Source organism: Miniopterus schreibersii, assembly GCF_964146895.1.
Source record: "Miniopterus schreibersii genome assembly, chromosome: X".
In the NCBI taxonomy this organism is placed as follows: Eukaryota; Metazoa; Chordata; class Mammalia; order Chiroptera; family Miniopteridae; genus Miniopterus; species Miniopterus schreibersii.
Genome location: NC_138104.1, coordinates 7188001 through 7210229, shown reverse-complemented (window position 1 = coordinate 7210229; position 22229 = coordinate 7188001). Strand labels below are relative to the sequence as shown.

At 37.3% G+C, this 22229-nt stretch overlaps 1 protein-coding gene across 4 annotated transcripts; it reads right to left on the bottom strand.

The window, feature by feature from the left end:
- Positions 1–474: 474 nt before the first annotated feature.
- MOSPD1 (motile sperm domain containing 1) lies at positions 475–20944 on the bottom strand. 4 transcript variants are annotated; one of them, XM_081125716.1, is made up of 7 exons: positions 20647–20721; positions 19430–19469; positions 10436–10689; positions 10249–10324; positions 8409–8626; positions 2257–2418; positions 475–594 (listed from the first exon to the last, which is right to left on the bottom strand). In XM_081125716.1, the coding sequence occupies exons 3-7, from the start codon at positions 10587–10589 to the stop codon at positions 563–565; spliced, it is 642 nt and encodes a 213-aa protein (XP_080981842.1). In that variant the 5' UTR covers positions 10590–10689; positions 19430–19469; positions 20647–20721; the 3' UTR covers positions 475–562. The 4 variants fall into 4 exon arrangements, with proteins under 4 accessions (XP_080981842.1, XP_080981843.1, XP_080981841.1 ...); XM_081125717.1 differs by lacking the exon at positions 19430–19469 and adding an exon at positions 18386–18454 and having other exon boundaries at positions 20647–20711; XM_081125715.1 differs by lacking the exons at positions 19430–19469; positions 20647–20721 and adding exons at positions 11778–11875; positions 11962–12065.
- Positions 20945–22229: the final 1285 nt, after the last annotated feature.

The window sequence follows — 22229 nt, the reverse complement described above, 5'->3', positions numbered from 1 at the left end:
CCCTAGAATAAGCATGATTCCTCAGTACTTCATGTTTTAAAAAACTCTCCACACATTAACTGTAAAACTCTTATTTTAGAAACACCATGGCAACTGTTTATAATGATAGAGGCCAAGGTATAATTTACATGGTAACGCTGATGTTCGTAGCTAGGAAATAAATGTAATTTTATTTTTAGGCTAGTCAGTTTGCCATTTTAGGCCTTTAACTTTGAAGGACACATGAGCCTAACAAATTTAAACTGAATTAGAAAAAAGATGAGAAAATAACAAATGTTTTAATTAAAGTCTTTTGCACAATAGGTTTAGATATAAAAAGAATTTCTTCAAAGAATTTCCTAAGTGTCACTCAGAAGCATCCTGTTTTTTTTTTTTTAACATAATGTGCTGGAGTCCTTTGAATAAAATTATAAAGTAATTTAAAATATATATTATATATTTATAATCACTGTAAATCATTCAATAGTTTGTAGCATATTAATGGAGTGAAATAGAGATAAAAGGCAGTCCACATTCATATTTTCAAGATAAATTTACTTCAGAAGTCAATTGAATTCCTTGCTCATGTTCTAAGTATAGCCATTGTGATAAGACCTGAAAGAAAATGAAGAACAGTTAAAGACATGCATTTTACAAAATTTTCCATTCAGTAGGAAATCGTTTAGCCCTCCCTCAATGAACAAATAAAATACGGCACATAGGCAGGTACTGTACCAAGAGCTTGAAGTCCATTTGAATTCTGTTTATACAGAAGAAATCCAATTTATACCAAAGGGCAGTCACTGGATAGATTTAATTAAATCACTAATGTCTGAACAGAGCTAATTTTTTAACAATCAAATATACCTCCCACTTTATCCAGTCACATCAGCTATAATAATAGCAAATGTGCCATTTTAAAATGTCAGTAAAGCCAGTTGACTTCATCAACAAAAACTGTGTGGGCCTATTTACATCCCAGGTCCCTCAGGCCACAAAGAGACAAAAGCATAGTATTCCTGCTTGGCTTGTCTCTTTTGAAGAGATTCCATACATGAAACCATAAAAATTTAATAATATGCTCAGTCCTAAGTGAGAGGCAAAAAAAAAAGTGTGTGATGAAGCACAGAGAAAGAGCACAGTCACGTAGGACTGGGGCAGTCAGAAAAACATAACCCAGAATGTAAAGCTGAAATAAGCCTAAAAGATGAACAGAAAAGATACAGAACAATGAGATGAACAGACTTTCAGGTGAGGGAAGGGCAAGGGCATGGAGATAAGACTGGGACTCTAGATGAGCTTTTTGGAGATCAATAAATAATCTAACCACTCTAATCAAGGATTTATGTAGGGCAACAGCTAGACAAGAGTAGCTCAGAAAGGTCTCAAACACAGTATGGAGAGTCTTACATGACAAACTACGGAATTATACTTCATTTTATGGACTATGGGGAAGCACTGGAGGTTTTTGAGTAGGGAATGGTGGTGGTGAAACCAAAACAGAATGGAAAGCAACCTGACTGCAATATAATAGATGTTTTTTGGGGGGAAAATAATGGGAGAAGACAGGAATAGGAAGGGAAGGGACACCATCAGAAGGTAGGGGGACAATTTAGAAAACAATTTTGAAATTAGAAAGACAGTGCACCAAGGAATACTGAGAGAATACTGAAAAGAGTTGGCATCTCAGAAGAGGTGAGAGACTATGAGGAAAGAGTTATTCATCACCAGAACCCTAATCCTTCACACATTAGGTAGGTAATGAATAAATGTTTAGTTGAACTAATTATAAAATTTCAAGTCAGAATGACTGAAAGAATGACTTCACAGGAAAAAAGGGAACTGGTTTAAAGAGAAAGGTTCACAATATTAAATAAGGCTGCATTGTTCATCTTTATCACTGTGTACACTTTGTCTAAGTGTTTCCCTAGGATCAACTCCTGGAAGTAGAAATGCTTCCAGGAATCATGAAATATATGCATTTTACACATCTTTTATACCATTGTAAGTCAGCAAAAAGAAAATAATTGAATAAATACAGTATTAGGTATTAGATAAATAGCTGAAAAGAACTAAATGTGAGCCAAAAAATTTAAATCTTAAAATGCACTCGACCTCAACATGTTTTTAAAGCAATCTTTTATCTATTTTTCTGGGGGGGAAAAATCGAACCAACACCACCACCATCACCCAATACACATACGACCATCACTGCCACTTCCAAGCCATACAAATTGCCTACACATATGCCCCAAATGAATCTTTAAAAACACTTACCTAAGATGTAAGCAGCCACTAATTTTTGATTCACACTTAAGTGGAGGTAGAGAGGCACCAGCGATTCCATATCCCCCAGTGTAGGAAGCATCAGAGCTGCAATGCACACCACTCCCAGGAAGACAGTTAGTAAACTAGGTCCTGAGGAGACTGTTCTGTTTTCTGTAAAAAGACAAAAATCCCTGAGCTTGCTTCGAAAAACAACTTAGGCAGCCCTGGCCAGTTTAGCTCAGTGGTGAGAGCCTCGGCCCATGCACTGAAGGGTTCCAGGTTCGATTCCAGCCAAGGGCACATACCTCAGTTGCAGACTCGATCCCAGGCCCCTGGTTGGGGCGCGTGCAGAAGGCAACCAGTCAATGTGTCTCTCTCACATCAATGTTTCCCTCTCTCTCTTTCTCTCCCTTCCACTCTCTCTGAAAAGCAATGGAAAAAATATCCTCACGTGAGGATTAAAAAATAATAATAAAAAAAACAACTTAGACAAAAGTTTGTTCACATATACTGTCCACCATTCACCAGGATTTTGGTTTTGTCTAACTTCTCTGTTTCCCCAGCATTCCCATTCGATGGGGACTTATCTGCTGAACTTATCTGGAAGCCCATAACTTCTCTGAGCCATCCCAAGATGGAATGTTGAAACGGCATTGTGAGGTAGTGAATTCCTACTGAAAGGTTACCATCCTTGCCCCACACTCTCCTCACCATAATCAGTAGAACGTGTTCAAGCATGTATTAACTATGTACGTTTATAAACTACATGCACAAATACTGTCCTAAATAAAAAACATACAAATAGAATTTTAAAATAGTGGGCTAAAGGTAGACATTGAAATTCTGATCTTTTCTACCTGTACCCTAATGGATTGCTTATGTATACTTCTTTCTGAAACACATTTCACTAAAGTTCCACTACCTTCTAGAAGTATCTTAGGTAGGTCTCCAGGCATCCTAATAACCACAGCATCCTGCTAGCAATCTCAAAAACATGAAGGTAGCAAAAAGGCACTACTTGAGTGTTTTAAAGCTGCCTATGAAAACTCTTGCCCTCTTCTATACCCCCATTTAGAGCAAAGAAGTAAGAAAGCAGCAGAAACAATATTTGGCAAATATTATGCTAAGTGAAACAAACCAGTCACAGAAGGACAAATACTGCATGATTCCACTTAAATAAAGTGTTTAAAATAGTCAGACTCATAGAAGCAGAGAGTAGAATGGTGGTTGCTAGGGGCTGGAGGTGTTTGAGATGGGAGTTGCTAATCAACAGGCATAAAGTCTCAATTATGCAAGATGAATACGACCTCGAGATCTGCTGTACAACATTGTGTCTATGGTCAACAATAGTGTATTGTACTGAAATATTTGTGAACAGAGTAGATCTCGTTAAGTGTTCTTACTACAATAAAATAAAATTTATAAAACATTTATTATTGGCCTTGCTATTCTACAGTTCTGGGTGTATGTGCACAATATTTATATCCATATTTTTAAGAAACCCATCAAGAGCATTTTCTGTTATATGACTTTTCCCACTACCCTTCCTTTCACTAAAAGGAATAGCCAACAGCAACATAATCTTTGTGTTTCATTAATAAAATAATGATGTTCATTTTATTATTAAATGCAACTTTTCTAAATTATTAATACTTTAGCTGTTGTGTAAAGTTTAATTGAGCATCGCCAAAACCAGGTAGGTGAAAACAAATTCAAATTTTATAGTGATCATTGTTTGAGGTGAAACAATAGTATTAATACCTAAAAACTTGCCCATGAACACAGACAATAGGATGGTGAAGGCCTGGGGTGGGGCAGGAACCTGGTGGTAGGGACAAGAGGGGGAAAAGGGGGGGACATTTGACAGAAACAAACCTAAAAACAAGTCTTATTTTAGTTAATAAATGAAGTACCTTTACATTTATATTTTTTGCAAAGATATGTTTTCAAGAAAAACACTGATAACAATTACACTGCTCACTGCAAACCTACAATAAAGATAATTTCAAGGAATCTTTAGTACTTAGAGAAATTCTAAAAACATTTGCATAAATTCTTGAAATTTTTCAAAATGGAGATAGCTTTTTTTTTTAATCCTCACCTAAGGACATGACCTGAGGACACGCTTAGAGAAAGAGGAAAGGAGAGAGAGAGAGAAACATCGATCAGTTACCTTCTGTACATGCCACAATTGGGGATCGAACCCACAACCCAAGTATGTGCCCTGACCTGGAATTAAACTGGCAACCTTTGGTGCACAGGACGATGCTCAACCAACTGAGCCACTCTGCCTGGGCAGGAAATAGCTCTTTTTTGATTGTTGTAAAAATTTTATAGAGATATAGAAATCAGAGAGATTCCTATACAATTGAATCTTCCTGGAAATAACACTATTCACAGCTTGGTATAGACCCTTATTTTATTATTTTATTATTTTAAATATATCTTTATTGATTTCAGAGAGAGGGAAGGAGAGGGAGAGAGAGAGACAGAAACATCAATGATGAGAGAGTCACTGATCGAGCCCATGACCTGGGCATGTGCCCTGACTGGGAATCGAACCCCGATCGCCTGGATACTAGGTCGACGCTCAACTGCTGAGCCACTCCTGGCCGGGCTAGACCCTTATTTTATTAATGCCCATATAAACATGTAAAATAATTTTTTACATAAGTGAGACTATAATATACTATAATATACTGTTATAATATTATAACAGACTATAATCATTAGTAACATAATTAAGACAAGCCCACTAAGATTCAGCTGCATCTTTTAAATAACCTGGGCTGTGGTATTATGTAAAAGTATGCTTTGTGGGTTTCTCTTAGTTAAATTTCTATTAAATGAATATACATATATATAATTATATTTATGTGCATAGACAAGTCCCAGAAAGTAACATGGAACATTTATATCAGCAGATTTGTTAAGTGTATGGGATTATAAGGGCTGTTTCCTTTTTAAAATTTATTGCTATATGTCTTTTATACAATAAACTTGAGAAAAACATCTCATTTTCACTGCCTTAAAATACATTTAAAAATCCGAATCTTTCATGAGTATAGCCTTTGACCATTTTCTAGCTAGCTCAAATAGCTTCACAACATTGATGTACTTATATCTAATAAACACTTTCCAAGCTAAAGACATGAAAAAATAATACCACTTCAAAATCTCTCAAAAAACAATCTCAATTTGTTTCAACATTTTAGTTCAGAGAAACTTAATGAAAAAACCTTAGAATTCTATATACTGGAAACCACACATAATTAATTCACTACAGTCATGTGCCAAATAATGATGTGTTGGTCAACTACAGATAGCATATACAACTGTAGTCCCATAAGATTACAATGGAGCTGAAAAATTCTTATCACCTAGTGATGCTGTAGCCATCACAATGTCATAGCACAACATATTACTCATGTGTTTGTAGTGATGCTGTGTAAACAAACCTACTGAGCTACCTGTCATATAAAAGTACAGCACATATAATTATGTACATTACATAATACTTGATAATAAATGATGTTATTGGCTTCTGTATTTACTATACTATATATACATTTTATCATTATTTTACAGTATACTCCTTCTACTTACAAAGTTTGCTGTAAAATAGTATGTCAGGTTATGCAGGCAATAGCAACCTCATAGGTCTTATGTTTTCCATGTCTCTTGATTGCATCATTTTCTCTTGTGCTTGATTTAATCTCATGTTGTTTTGTGCAGTAACACGCTGTACAGGTTTATAGCCTAGGAGCAATAGGCTATACCATATGGCCTAGGTATGTAATAGGCTATACCATCTAGGTTTGTGTAAGTGTACTCTGTAATGTTTGAACAACAAAACTGTCTAATGACACATTTCTCAGAATGTATCCCAGTCATTAAGTGGCACATGACTGTATTAAAATAATAAAGTTAAAAATATCACTTTGTCAACACAGACTAAATCAGTCACCATTATACTCTATTAAAGAAGAAAACCTTACTCAATTTCATATTAGAAACATTAATATAACTACCCACAAACAGGACATGTTGGCCAAGACTGTATACAGAACTTTATAGTAGTATCGCCCTTGCTCTAGAGTGTCCATAGCAGTGGAAACCTTGTAAGACAAAGGAAGCCAACCCAACAGACCCTACCAAATAAGAAGTCCAGCCTTCCTAGTGCAGCCCATGCACACATTTCCCGTGTAACTATAGTCAGCCCTTCATATTCACGGGTTCCACAGCCACAGATTCAACAAACCATTGATTTGCAGTTGGAGGATGTGGAACCCATGGATACAAAGGGCCAAATAAGGCACTTGAGCAAATGCTGATTTTGGTATTCGGGGGGGGGGGGGGGAGCGGTCCTGGAGCCAGTCACCCTTGGATACGGAGGGACAATTGTACTTTGTGCCGAGGACATAATGGTGAAAACAAATAAGTGGTCTGCTTTCACTGAGCTTCCCGACATGGATGGCTTAGAGAGATTTTTTTAAAAAACAGAGATCACAACGTGTACCTACTTTCATTTATTTACCTATTCCAATTTTACAATTAGAATACTTTAATATACTTCAGATACCAAAGATTCATTATAAAAATAAAGTAAGGATAAAATGCTCAAGAAATACACATTGTAATTATTTAGCCTTTCAGGGTGATTTTTTCACCTAAATTCTAATACATTTAAAAATAACAGAGGATAAAAATATAACCAAACTTTTAACTCTTATTGTTCTTGGCTATTGTTCTTGGCTATTGATCTGTTAAATACAAATGAGCTCCAATGACCACTTTCTTTTAAATTATGACTTTAACATAAAAAACAAATATTCATTTTATGGCCTTTCTTGTTCTAGAGAAGTCATTGTTAAAGGGGAACCTTGCATTTCATAAATACAAATTGGCTTAATATTGATCTGAGGTCAAAGTGACATTTGACAGAGGGTATCTATCAGCTTCAAAAGAAGAAAAGCTGGTCCTATTGGTCAATAACAATTGCTGAGGAGAAATCAATCTACTAGCTACTACCTAGTCCCTAGTTTTGGTATCACCAGAAAATCTGGAAACTCCCTGCATGGAATGAGAAGCCTTGACTACAGTAAATCAAAGAGGCATTACTCCTTGTGTTATCAAAATAAACATGCTAAGATGAAAAAACTGATAGGGAGCTATGAATTAATATAATGACAAGTAGACTTTATGTGGCAATTTCAAGGACAGCTGCTGTCACATTCATATGTCACTACCAAAAGGTTCTATGTTTTTCTATGGAAAAATTATCTTCCTCCTCTTATAATAGGGCTGGAGGGAGATAATGAGAAGAGGGAGGGGGAAAGACGTCCAAAGAGTTGAAGATGAGGATAGTGTCAATGTTGAAAGAATATATCATAACACTTCTGAATATCTAAGCCGGAAGGAAATGAGGAATGGAGAGGGATTGAATTAATAGCCCACAGGGGATATTATAATCTACTTAGTTTAATTAACTTCAACTTTAATGAGATTTTTTTTTCAAAATAATATGAACAGTGCACCAAGCTTGGACTATTGCCAAACACAATCTCCCTCTTCTTTGAACTAATTAAATGAGAAAGGATATAGGAAAGTCACAGAAACAAAAGTATATAATTGCCAAATTGTGCTAGCATTATAAAGTACAGTGCCTGCACTCTTAGGTTTTATAGATTTAAAGGTTATGGCAACATTTGCACTCTCTTTACAGCAGCCTCTAGTCCTCTCCTATGAGAGTTCAGCTCAAGGCCTGGGGCTTGATTTTAGGTACCTGATCTCTAGGTTCTGTTTCAAAGTAGTTGACTGGGTTTAAAGCAACAGATTATTTTTCTAGTAATTATTCTTAGCTCCCTGATTATTTTATTTTATTTTAAAACATGTTTTTATTGATTTCAGAGAGAGGAAGGAAAAGGAAGAGATAGAAACATCAGTGATGAGAGAGTCATTGATCAGCTGCCTCCTGCACGCCCCCTACTGGGGATAGAGCCCACAACCCGGGCATGTGCCTGACTGGGAATCGAACTGAGATCTCCTGGATCATAGGTTGATGCTCAACTGCTGAGCCACGCTGGCTGGGTGTCCCTGATCATTTTAAAGTTAGAAATGTATAAGACCTCAAAAGGGCTTTAAAAACAACCCCAAATTACCTGGTTGAAAAGACTGTTCAAAAAATAAACTTTCGCTTAATGGTTCCTTTATTCTTTTTTCCTCTTCTTCCTTTTGTTGCTCTTTTGCAGAAGGGAGAAGAGTAGCCACAACCTCTTTCCTTCCTAAAGCCTTCCTCTGGCTCTGTTCAGAAACTTGGAGACGGAATTTGTCTATTACACCATAGTGACAAGATCGAACATCTCTATGACGAATCACACTGAAAACATCCAAACATAACAAATGCTGTTTAGGTTTCGGAGGCCTGTCAAACAGAATTCAGCAAGAGATTTCATACAGTAAAACAATACTAACTGACTATAACCAAATACTCAAATAAAGAAATTTGCTAATGATGCTTTAAAAAAAAACCACGGTATAACCCAAAAGGAAATTGGTAGTGCTGAAATACTGGATGAGAGCACATACTCTAAAACATAGAATAAAAGTCTTAAGTGAAAAATGATGAGTAAAGAAAATTTCTCTTGGCAATGACTTTTTTTTTCTGGATATCTGTGTACAGTAATATTTATTAAATAAGATATATTAAATTGTCTCTTTCTCCACAAAAGTCTCATAAATTTCTATTGCCACTTATTGTTCAAGTAATAAACCTCACCCTAGACTTAAAATTGAAATCCATGAATGCAGGTAAAAATAAGCATTTGTATAAGTAATCCAGTCTGACCAATCCAACAGAAGGCTAACAATACACTTCTGTATCTCTCTGAAGAGAAAAGCATATAAAAGCACTTCAATATTTATGAGTTATCTGCAATTCCACATATTTTACTTTGTTCTTAATAGAGAACACAGAACAATTAGAACAAAAGTAACACATTCATTTGTCTAGAGACTACATTTCTTTGGAATAGTCCTTGTTTATTTTGTATTGAATGAAAATCAAAAGAAATGTGCAAAAACATATCCTTAAAGATATATTATTTTAAGGCTTTAAGTCTTTTCAAAAGAAGGCTTCTGCTTCTCATTCTCCCAGAAAATTTAAACAAATTCAGTTTACTTGGTGGCTTAAATTAAGGGCTGGTCAATGGATCCATCTGGTTATCACCAGTTCTAAAGTGAAAATTAAATATGAACAGCTTGAACAAACAGTCATTTATCTGACACTCTAAGAAGAAATTATCTGGAAGAGCTCAGATAGCCTTTTACAGATGAGTAGTTATGCACTAGCTTCCTGTTTGTATAGATTAACTTCCAAGCTTAGTAGCTGAATCATTTCGAATGAACTTATATTATCATTGTTCTGAAAGTGTAGTATTATTACATTTCTCAAATGTCACTGTAACAGCAAGATGTTCCAAAGAAAATTAAATTTCTTATTATAGCTAGAGAAAATGAAAGGAACAAGTTCGAACTTTACCTTTATAAATGTCCATTATGACTAAAAGCACAACAATGAGGAAATGTTCACGGAAATATTAACACACATCAGTTCCAACATAATGAAATATTATTAAGTATTTGGTTGATCTGTTTAGAATATATTAGAAACTTAACAATAATTTTTCTTTTTAATTAAATTTATTGGTGTGCCATTCGTTAATAAAATTATATAGGTTTCAAGTGTATAATTCTATAATACCTCATCTGTATATTTCATTGTATGCCCACCACTCAAAGTCAAATCTTCCATCACCATATATTTGACCCTTTACCCTTTACTATCCCCCGAAGAATTTTGATAGACTAAAACTTTAAGCAAAAATTCAAAGTATAATAAATGCCTATGTGGGAACAGCTTCAAGAAAAATCCTTTTTCAAGTTAAAGACATAAATATTAACACACTTAAAACATGTTACCAGGAAGTGATTAGGACTTACATATCCACACAACACTGAGGCTTTACCGCACCTGCAGCATCAACGACAACATACTTATTTGGAGTAGTACACAAAACTGAAAGAAAAAGTCACAACGACCATTAGTGTTTTAAAAAAAATTAGTTTCTACATGTAAAAAATTAGTAAGGACTAATTAAAATTCATCAAATAGGCCTAGGAGACTCACCTTTGAACTTTAAGGCAAACTCATAGGGATTATATAAAGTCAACACTTGCTTATGTGTTGACTGGTCATCTGCATAAAATATTAGTTCTGTGGGAAACACAAAAACAGGAAGATTTCCTTCCACTAAATCTAGCTGTCTTTTTTGTTGATGCATTGGCACTGAATCCCCCTTGCTGCAGCTTCTGTTTTTACAGTCTCAAATCTATTTTGGACTTTCCTTAAGTCAGTTAAAAACTCCAAAGCATTTTGGCAATCTAGAAAGAGAAGAGAGAAAGAAAATTGAATGATACCCGTTTTCATTTGTTGTCCCACCACGAAAAAGCATGTTCAGCATGCATTAAAATAGACCCCCAAGTCATTTAAACATGCCTTTCGACTTTTCCTGTAAGGTTACTTAGATAGCTTTTACCAAACTATGAAAAGAAATTTATACGTGTTCCTTTCACATTCAGTATTACAACCTACAATAAATAACATTAATACTTGAATGAAGGAATAAAGGCTTTGTACCTCAAATTAATCACCCCCTTTCAAAGAGATGAGATTAAACAGATATCACTCTTTTTAAACCTCAGATTTTTTAAAAAGTAGTATTCTCACCACCAATTTTATATAAGCCAATCAGAATTCTTAAAGACTAAAAAATATAGAATAAGTTTCCATGGTTTACAGGAGAAAAACATGAGAAATCATTTTCACACTCATCTCAACAGTACTTTAGTTAGTGCCTTCGGGCAGCATGCATGGGAGAGTTCTTTTCATCTTTTTTCTACTGAAGCCCAAAATAAGCAAAAATATTTCGAAGGGAAGCTGAATACCCACAATTGCTTAACAGTCCATGGAGTTTTTTTTATAAAAATTCAAAATCAGTAAGTAGGCCTTGGCATGCGAGTGGCACTATACTTCCCCTCCTACTTCAAGTGCACAGACTTCATGAGAGCTATTTTCTTCCAACTTCAAAGATCTTTCTGGATTCCTTCTGGGGTTCTTGAATATGTTCCAGATAGTTGTAACTGGCAGAAGTCTGACTGTCTGATAAGTGCTATGTTTTTGTTTCCTTATCTGATTTTAAGCAACAATATTATTTAGCTAGTACCTAAGTGTGACTTTCTCAAATAAATGCAAAAGCTAAAACATGCAATCACAGAAAATGCCTGATTTTCAACCTGTAGATCACGCCTTTAAAATAAGCGATAAAGCTTTTAATAGTTTGCATTCAAGTTCTCATATATTCAAAGATAAATATAACAAATTATTATTATTATTATTATTATTATTATTATTATTATTGGTTTTTCCAGCTATTGGAGTGCACGTGCTCTGATTCTGATTAAAGCCTTACCAATTTTTATCAACTAGGATACTGTATAGTCATGTATGCAAATTTTATCCTTTTCTTTCAACTGAATGCCTCTTATAAGCCTGGCATTAAGTCAGGAGCTGCACAAAGATACAAAGATAAATAATGCACAGGCCCAGTCCTCAAAAAACTCAAGTCTCATTGATAAAATAAATATTTAAGTTACCTCTATTATAATGCATACTCTTGTATATGAAGTACTAGGGGATTAGAAGACAACATGAATGATTCTACCTAGAAGAGAGGCCAGGAGATGGCATTTGAGGTAGTCTGTAAAGAAAAGAAGAATACATATTTCTGTGCTGGGGGTGAGGGGTGGGGATAGGTAGGGAGGGCATTTAGGTGTAGGGAACAACAGCATAAGCAAAGGTGCAGAAATGTGAAGGTAAGAAAGGATATTGAAAAGGTCATCCAGGCCTTAACTCAGCCGGCTGAAACATCATTCAGATACATCAAGGTTGTGGTTTGATCCCTGGTCATGGCACATGCAAGAGTCAACCAATGAGTGCATAAATAAGTGGAACAACAAATCAATGTTTCTCTCTCTCTCTAAAAAAAAAAAAATAAAAATCAATCAATAAAAAAATACTGTCAGTTTAAAAAAAGGTCATAATCCACATACTCTCCCAGATCGTCATGCTCTTTATGTCCATATATTTCATAGCATGCATGTAGCTCATCAGTGTTGTTTTTTACTGAGCTGAAAGGAATATAGTCATTTTTATTTGTAATAACATTTAACAGTTGCATAATTCATAAGAAACTTCAAACTTTTTTCATTAATCACATATGCTGAATGAATAATTAATATATGTAAAACTTTTAGCACTTACTCTAGGCCAGGCAATGTTTCAAGTGTTTGCTATTATTATTAAATTAGGAAGAGACCAGGCTCAGACAAAAAATGTCAGCAGGGTTCCGGCCTCTTAGTTCAGTATTTTTCCTGATATACCAAAGTAACTGTCCATTTCAATAAAATAAAACTAAGATTATTCTGAAAAGCATCTGATTAAATAATTCTAATTTTGAGTTTTTATTTGCCATGAATTTCTTTCTTTTCCTAAATGCTATACGCATTTGTATTTGGGTAATGTATGCTCAGAAGTTTGTTATCTTATTTTTTCCAATAGAAAATAAGCTCTATACTTATTTTCTTAGTAAGCTTGGCTATTAGGAATAGAACATCCAAATTTGGCATCACTAAATAAAATTGGACATCTCATTCTAAAACTGTTAGGATGAGAATGTAGCTTATGATAAAAGGTAGAATCTCTGATTTGTAGAAGATAGTTGAATTTGTCCCTCACTCCTTATAAAATTCTAAAATTTTATTAGGGCAATTCCCAAATGGATTTAAAGAAATAAAATCATAAAACACTAGAGACCTGGGGAATCTTTTCTTTTTTATAATTTAGACTTTCTAACAACCAGAAACCAAGGAATATTAGTAAATTCAACTATATAAAAACTTTTAAAATTCTGCATGGCAAAATACTTTTGAAGCAAAGCCAAAAGAACATTTTCAACTCATATCATAGTCAATGTCTAATTTTCCTATTATATATAAAGGACCTACACATTATTATGAAAAAGACAACTCAATATAAAAATGATCAAAAACTACAATATTTTATAGTAAAGGACATACAGATTGTTCTTAAACTTACAAAAGGTTGTGTAACCTCACCCACAAGAGAAATACAAACTAAAGCTATACTGATATGTTTTTACCTGTCAGATTGGCAAAACCCACCAAGTTTGATAGCACGTGGTGGGAGCAATCAGGCATGTTTTTAACATTGCTGGCATGGATATAAATTGGTACATTCACTGTACCTGCCAAAATTAAATGCACATACCCTCAAATCTAGGATTCTAGTACTAGGAATTTATCCAGTATAAATATTCCTCCTGTGTGAAATAGTGTACGTGAAAGGTTTTTTTAACTTTGATTTTTCTTCAGCACTAAGGATTAAATAAAGTTTATGTGAAGCACTCAATAAGAGCTAGTTGTTGTGTCAACAGCAAAAGACTGGAAACAGCCCAACTGTCCACTAATAGTGGATTCATTAAATACCATATGATATAGCCATTTGTTGTGATACCAGATATCTGTCAAGAAAGAGGAAGCTCTTAGTGTAGTGTGCATTTGGACTGATCTTCAAGTGTAGCATTAAGTGAGAAAAGCAAGGTGCAATGCAGAGTGTAGAGTATGTTGCCATTTGTGTGGAAAAGGGAGATAAAATAATATGTAAACCTATTTTCTTGGATATGGGTAAAATATCTCTGGAAGGATAGTCAGAGTCGCCCCTAAAGAGACAAACTGAGTGGCCAAGGACAAAGATGGGAGTTTTCTCCGGATACCCTTTTGTATCTTTTGAATTCTGAACACTGAATACCTGTTCAAAAAAATTTTTTTAAGTTCCAATTACACAACAACTCCCCTAGGGCCTAATTTGAAAAGGGTGCCAATTTTGAAACACAAGAAGGAATTTAGAAACAATGTGTGAAAAATTCCTTTTAATTATATTTCCAATTTATGATCCTTTAATAACATTGAAAACCTTAAAACTGTGTTTAAAATAGAATATCAATTATTTAAAATAATTTTGTTTGCAATAAACCCATTGCAATGAGAAATACAAAGGTTTATTTAAGATGACTTGCAAACTTAGAAAAATGTAAAACTTTTTGTTATAAAGGATGTAAGATGGTTTATAAAGCTAACCAGGAAGTTAAAATTAACCACATAGTACAAGTGCTAAACTCTTGGTTTTTACCTTAAGAAGTTAGTAGTCACAAGTCCGAGAAGAAATTTTACTAGCTTTATATATTGGCTTAGTAGAAATTCTTATTGTTTTAATTTGGAAGTTTTCTCTTTACCAGTTGAGTATGTATACATTTTCCCACAAATCATAAATAGGCTGTCTATCCCCTGGTCACAATAAGTGTTTAACCACTTTTGAGCAGTTTATTATTTCTTTTCATATCCCTGTTTCCATTTCTTGCTTATCTTGGCTAAGATATAAGTTTCCTCTGAAATTCCAACTAGTGGAAATTAGGGAGGAATTAGCACCAGGTCACCAGGGCAATAATAGAGACTCTGCCAGCAAACCTAATAGAAGCTAACACCTGCCTTTAACCAATGGTTTTCGGGAGACTTAACACTTCCGCTTCACTCCAGTCCATGTTGCAAAATGATAAGGTAAAAAACTTCTGGGGAGAGATAATATACTAAGCCAATAAAACCTTACTGCAAATGTGTTTATAAGGCTGTTTTCATAAAGGCATGCACAAAGTCAAAGAATGTTAGCTCCTGACCCTTCTCATTTTACAGCTGAGGATAGCAGGCCCAGGGTGAGTAAGGGACTTAACCAGGGTATTGGTGGCAGGAGTCTGGTCTCCAGACTCACACTTCCCTACACAGTCATTATCTCCTTTGTGTCTCAATTCAAAAGTCTTGCCTTGCTTTTGCTAACATCCATGCATGCACTCATCTCTAGAAAATGTCCCTGCTTTTCCAGAGAGTTCTCAAAGGATGATCCAAAATTCAACTCCTGATATATATGTTTCCTTTTCAGTTTTATAAAGAAAATATCAAGAGACAATTCCACTTACTAAGTTGTGCACACTTTCTTTTCCTGATTACGAAAGAATAGCTATGGCTATCAGTAAATGTCCATTAGGGCATTGATAATCAAGGTTTAACTTATTCTGTCTGGATACCAACATTTTCTTCATTTTTCAAAGCCTAGTTCAAATTCCCTCTCCTTGCAGCCTTCTTCTACTACCCTGATCTACATGGATCTCATTAATTTCATTATGTTATTTTTAATATACTTACTGTATAGATTGGTTATTTTGACATTTGCTTTGTGTGGATTAATTTCGACTCCCCACACTTCAGGCATGGTGTCATATTGTTTTTCTGTGGGATTTTTTTTCCCATCCTTCATATACATACCCAAGCTCAGTGTTAGGCTATTAGCAGATACTAAGCTTAAATAGTTAATCTACAGGTGTCTACTAATAATTGTCTCCTTCATCAAGTAACACTTGTTCCCTGTAGCTGAACACACTTCATCCGAAGATAGGCAAAGGATCCCAATTACAGGAAAAGTAAATCTATAGTGGCTACTTGCCACAAGTTGGGGTAAGAGAACAGACAATCAGCACTTCCAGCTGCCTCTACCCTCACCCTCTTCCCTCCATCTCCCTTCCATCAGCTCCTCTGGCTCTTCAGTGCCCAAGTAGGCCAGCAGTGTTTAGAAATCTGAGGCTCCAACATACCCCCATACCCTCTACCTTACAGGGAAACAGTGCAGCTGGGAGCTGGTGCTACAGGAAACTACCTTGTCCTTTTCCTCCACACTAAAGGCACAGAAATGCAATCCTGAATGAACTTTGAAAGAAAACCCAATGTATGTACACCACCTTGTGACCAGTTTGCAAACTACTCTCCCACCAAAAAAAAAAAAAAAAAAAAAAAAAGGCCTAAACACATTGAAATCCTCATACACTTTCCATTATCAGTCCAGGGAGACCAGTACCCCAAAAATGTGATTATTTTCTGTCTCCCTCACTTTGGATTGACCAGAAGAAGGAAAAGATGGGACTCCGATAAAAGGGGAGTTTCAATATCTTTTACCACCATAGATTCAAAACTTGGAGACTTAATGACCACAGAAACCATTTTAAAAGCATATTGTCATTTGTCCCTCCTTTTTTGAGAGGAGGAGGTTGCAAGAAAATCAAATGAAATAAGTGAAACTTGGTTATTTGTATACTGAAGTGGTTCAAAGTTTGAAACTGGGATGATTCTAAGTACAGGCTTCCCCAGAAACTAGTGACCCATCTGTTTGGCTTCAGAGCACCAGCTACTTACTATCTGTCCCTGGCTCTTGGGTCTACTCTGATTAGGGTTCCTAGCTCCACCTCCAGGCCCACTCCCTTTTATCTGGGCACAGGGGCTATCTTCTTCCTCAGTACTTGGTACAGTCTTTGCCAATGCCAAATAAATAAGAAATAGTTAAGAGTAATAAGTTCTTTTGCTTTACTTGCAATAGCATTAAAACCTCTATTTTCCTTCCCATTTCATAAACTCTGTTCTCTTCCTCTTTGAATTCCCAGTATCATCTATTGGGATTTTTAATGGCTAGTATGTTCCTAAAGTCAACTCTTAGACAAGTGATGTTATAATAGTCACTTTATATTTTTAAATGGTTCAGTGTTCAATATTAGACAATTTTGTTTTTATAAATCTGCTAGTTTTTTGTATAATGTGACATCTTACTAATGGGATTGACTGCTATAAGTGATATGTACTGATAACCTATTATATTTTCAAGATGTAAAGTTGAGTAATGCATGCTTTAAGCATTTAAAAAATAAGAATGCCTTCCAGTAATGTCTTTTTTTTTCCTTTTAGCCCTGACTAGGAATCGAACTGTGATCTCCTGGATCATAGCTCGATGCTCAACTGCTGAGCCACACCGGCCATGCAGTAATGTCTTTTTTAAAACATTTCTGTTAAGCTAGTTATTTCCAATTATCTGTTTTACAATATCCCAATATGTCTTCAGTTTTCAAGATGTATGTGCAATTCCCAAAACAAAATCCATATTAATTCATTATACGAAATATACATATCGTACTCTTAGAAATTTTAGAATCACAAATTCATTCAACAAACATTTCCTGAGCACTTATATACCAGGCACTGTGCTAAGGAATGTGGAGAAAAGTTGGAAACATTGCCTTACCCTGAAGAACTCCATCTAGCAGGAAAAACAGATACACACAATAGTTAGGATATGCGGTAGCAAGTGTTAAAAATAAGTGTAGAGACATGAAAGGGACTTTAAAACAAGCTTTGGAATTGCATATGGTTAAAAAATAGTATGAATGGGGGAGTGACAAGAGATAAGCTGGAGGCGGATGGAGATAAATCTTGGAAGCCAAGTTTGGGGGTTTAGACTTGATTCTGGATGCCAGTGTTTCTCAATATGTGCTGCTGGAACAGCAGCAGCAGTTTCACCCTATAACTTGTTAGAAAGGCAGATTCTTGGGTCCCACCCTAGACCTACTGAGTCAGGAATTCTGGGGTTTGTACCCCCCAGATGATTCTGATGCATACTATACTTTGAGAACCACTGCTGCAGGTAATAGGAAACCTCCATAGGATTTTAAGCAGGGAACTGACTGGATAAGATCTTAAGTAGGAAGCTGGTTGCCACTGACCAGTCAAGCACAGCACCTGACTCCAGAGTAGTCACAGTGAGAAAAAAAAAATCTGTTGAATGACTGACATGGAGAGATGATGAGGGCCTAGACTAAGGCAGCAGGAATAGAGAGGAAACAGATTTTAGAGATGTTTTGCAGGTGGCCCAAGTTCTATCAGGGAACTACGAGAGATCCATACAAAGGTGTCACTGAAATGGTTTTTATATAAAAACATGCTGTACTCTTGGAGGCAGGATTTAGCTGAGGCAATCTTCAACTTCCTGATGGAGAGGAGAATAAGAGGTACAGGTCAACCTATTAAGTAATTTATATTTCTGTTAGGACTCTGGATACCTCTTGTTACTTACAGCATGTTGTTTTAGTTGATACCAATATCTTGGTTTATTTGACAATCTTATTTTGTCCAAGATCAATTCCTAATAAAAAAACAAAACAAAAAAAAAACTGCACTACTTTATGGAATTGGAGAACTATAAAAAACCCTGGAGATTAAAACAAAACTTTCATATTACTGACGAGGAAATGGAGGGCCTCAAAGAGTAAATCACTTAATCTGTTTATTATAGGACAAGATTCTCCAGAATGCTACCCTGTGGCAAATAAGATTAAGAGCAAAACTCATAATCTGCTCCTTTAAGTTTTAGATAAGATTTTAAATTCCTCTATTTTCCATCTTAAACCAAAAAAAGAATAGCAAATTGCTTATTTTATTGGGCTATTAAGAGGATGGGGAAACTTTTCTTGTAGTTACTTGCTTTATGTTTTCAGGAATTGTAGTTAAATGTAAAAGCTCCATAAGAAAAAAAAATAAAAAATATTTGGGGAGAAAATGTGCATGAACAATTTAAGGGGAGAAACATGCATTAGTTTATAAGCTATTTATTCTATTTTCTACCTTTACCTCTAAAGGGGTAACTTTATACTGAATACCATGCATTATATTTCATTATATATTACATTTTCAAATATTTTGGTATTTGAGTAAACCTCTTATTTTGAGAGTTCTAGAAATGCTTCAGAAACTAATTTAAACTCACATTCTGTTTGGGTATGTAGATGTGAACAACTTCAAAGGCACATTTGGCTCCGTTTTCCAAACTTCCAACTGCTTTATACTAAATATACCATAATCTAAAAGTTGGTGTCCACTCCCTATACAATATCTTGTGTCAGAGAGATTTCCCAGCACTTACAGGAAACAGACAAGATTTTCATCATCAAGAATATATTAGGCCTGGCCGGTTTGACTCAGTGGTTAGAGCCTCAGCCCGAGAACTTAAGGGCCCCGGGTTCGATTTCTACCAAGGGCACGTACATCGGTTGCATTTGCGGGCTCGGCACCATCACTCAGGGCACATGCGGGAGGCAGCCAATGGATGTGTCTCTCTTACCTCGATGTTTCTCTCTCTTTCTCTTTCCCTTCCTCTCTCTCTGAAAAGCAATGGGGAAAATATCCTTGGGTGAGGATTTTTTTAAAAAGGATATATTAAACCCTAGGTGTGCCCTGCCTGAAAAAGTAGGCTTTCCCCTGTCTGGAATTCACATTAAGAATGTAATGTATTCCTAAAGAACAGGACTGCTTTTTAGGCAAGATCCAAAGGACCCAATTTTTCAGGTTTGCATCGATCTCATTTCCTTTCCAAGGTCAAAAATCTGGGACTGTTTTCATCTAATATTTGTCCTCTCGCTCCCCGACATGAGAGGTCTCTTTGAGTCTACTGGTGCAGAAATGCTACTACAGTCAGTAGAGGACAGATGTCAGTTACTTTATCCAGAAGGGGAAACCGCAGAGCATTGAATTAAGGGCGGGAGGGCTGGTTAGAGAGTATGAAACGTTCTATCCTAGGACTTTAGCTCCACCTGATTGGACCGGACCCAGCCTTTCCAGCCCCCATCCCCACACAGGCCGGCTCCGTGTGAAACAGGTCATGTGAGCCTGTTTACAGCCGAGCAGCTGGTGCAACCATCAGGATCCGTGCGGAGGTCCTGGAAGGGGGAAGCATACAGGCCACATATTCCCTACACCCCCACCCTTATTCCGAGAACGCGTTCGCTCTCCCTCCCTGCCTCTCCACCCCACTTTCATCTCCCTCCAGCCACCCCGGGACGCCTCGCTCCAGCCCCTCCGATTTCCTTCCAGTTGCTCAATAAGGCGACCAGTAGGGCTGGAGAAAAGAGGAAAGGCAAGGACGGTGTCACCCCGAACAGGGAGTCAACTTCCCTCCCCCAGCCCTCAAGACATCGGTCAAAGAGTACTCCCCGGAATCGCATCCCCAGGGTAACCGAACTCTTGTTTGGCAGGCACAGCGAGGATCCTGAGCCTGCTGCCTCCGCCGGTGCAAGAGAGGCACACACACGGGCTGGCCAGTACGCTGGGATCCTGGTACTGCAGAGCAACTGACAGAGATGGAGCAGAAAGAACCCCATCCGATTCCTTCTCTCCACCTCCCACCCGCATCCAGGCGTCACGGAGCCCTGCAGTCAGTCACTGAGCCAAGCTCCAGGTTTGGGGACTGCTCGTTCTTTCCACTGGGTCTCTCGGCAACGTAACTTCCACGTTTTCCCGAAGTCGGAGGAAGTGAGTGACCGGACGGTGGGGGACTCTCACCTCGGCAACACCCGCTCCTAGGAAAGCAGCCGCGACTGCTCCTCTGGTCCTTTGTCAGCGTCTCTAGGCTGCACTGCCTGCTGGGATACCGGAGGACTCAAATGCCACCTCTCTCCGCCCTCTAGGTTGAGAGCTGCTGTTAAGGGTGGGTGGGAAAAGGAAGAAGAGGTGGAGCCAGGGGCGGGGCCGGAGCCGAGGGAGGGGCTTCCTTACAGCCACCTGGCCTCTCGCGTTTCTGCCTTCTCAGCTCCAAACTTCTTCCTTCTCTGTCTCTGACCTGTCCGTCCCGTCCCGCGCTGTCCCCTCCCCTCCCCTCCCCTCCCCTCCCCTCCCCTCCCCTCCCCTCCCCTCCCCTCCCCTCCCCTCCCCTCCCCTCCCCTCCCCTCCCCTCCCCTCCCCTCCCCTCCCCTCCCTTCTCAAAACTCCTAGAGGAGACTGGAGACTGTTACAGAGGTGCCATCCGCCTTTGCACTTGTTACGCAGCCACCCTTGACTCCTCCCCCTTCTTACTCCCCTACACGTACTCACAAATCCAGTGAGTACCAAAGGCTAGTTGATTCTATCTCTGAGGTATGTCCTATTTACCACATTCCTCCACTCCATCTTCAGTGCTACAGGCTCTGTTTAGGCCCCATGACCTTTTGCTCAGTTAGCCTCCTGTTTGGACTCTCTCCTTCCACTTTTGCCTTTGTCTACACCATCTCCCAGAGAGCAACCAGAGGGATTTATCTAAGATGTACAGGTGACTGTGTTACTCTTCTGTTTAAAACCTTTCAATGTCTCAGCAGTACCTACATCCTTTTGCATGGTATATAAGGCCCTATGTAATCTTTTTCTGATGCACCCAATACTCTAATCTAATAAACTAGCCATACATGAAAGACAGCAGGGCCTGGGAAAACCCAACCAGTGCTGGCTACCTCAAATCCTCCCCCTTGAAAGGAGACCACACAGTCAGTAACAATCATAGGCCCCTGGGAGTATCATTAAAAATAGAATTTTCAAAATTAAATTTTAATGATGTTCAGAAAGGAAGAGTAAGGTGCAGCTGCCACAGGTCCCCTCCCCACAAGTATAAGGCCCAAAGAATTCTCCCCAGTTTCCCACCTCCGCAGTACACTTCCAGTTCTCCATTGGGTTCAGGCTTCTGACACCTTTGCTCACAGATTCCCTCCATTTTTATAATGCCCTTCTCTGTCTTTGCAACACTACCTATCTTTCAAGGCCCAGGGGAAATGCCATGTCCTCAAATAAACTTCCAGGATCTCCCATGAGAACTATTTCTTTAATTGTTAATTTTAAATATAGTTGGTATACAATATTATATTTGTTATATTAATTTCAGATGTACAATATAGTGATTCAACATTTTTATACTTGCAATGTGATCACCCCACTAATTCTAGTCATCATCTGTCACTGTGCAAACCTATCACAATAGTAACTATATTCCCCTTCACCTTTTTCACCTGTCCTCCCACCCTCTCCCCTCTGGCAACCATCCCTTCGGTCTCTGTTTCTAGGAGTCTGTTTTTGTTTTGTTTTGTTTCCAGATTCTACATAAAAGTGAAACTATAGGTATT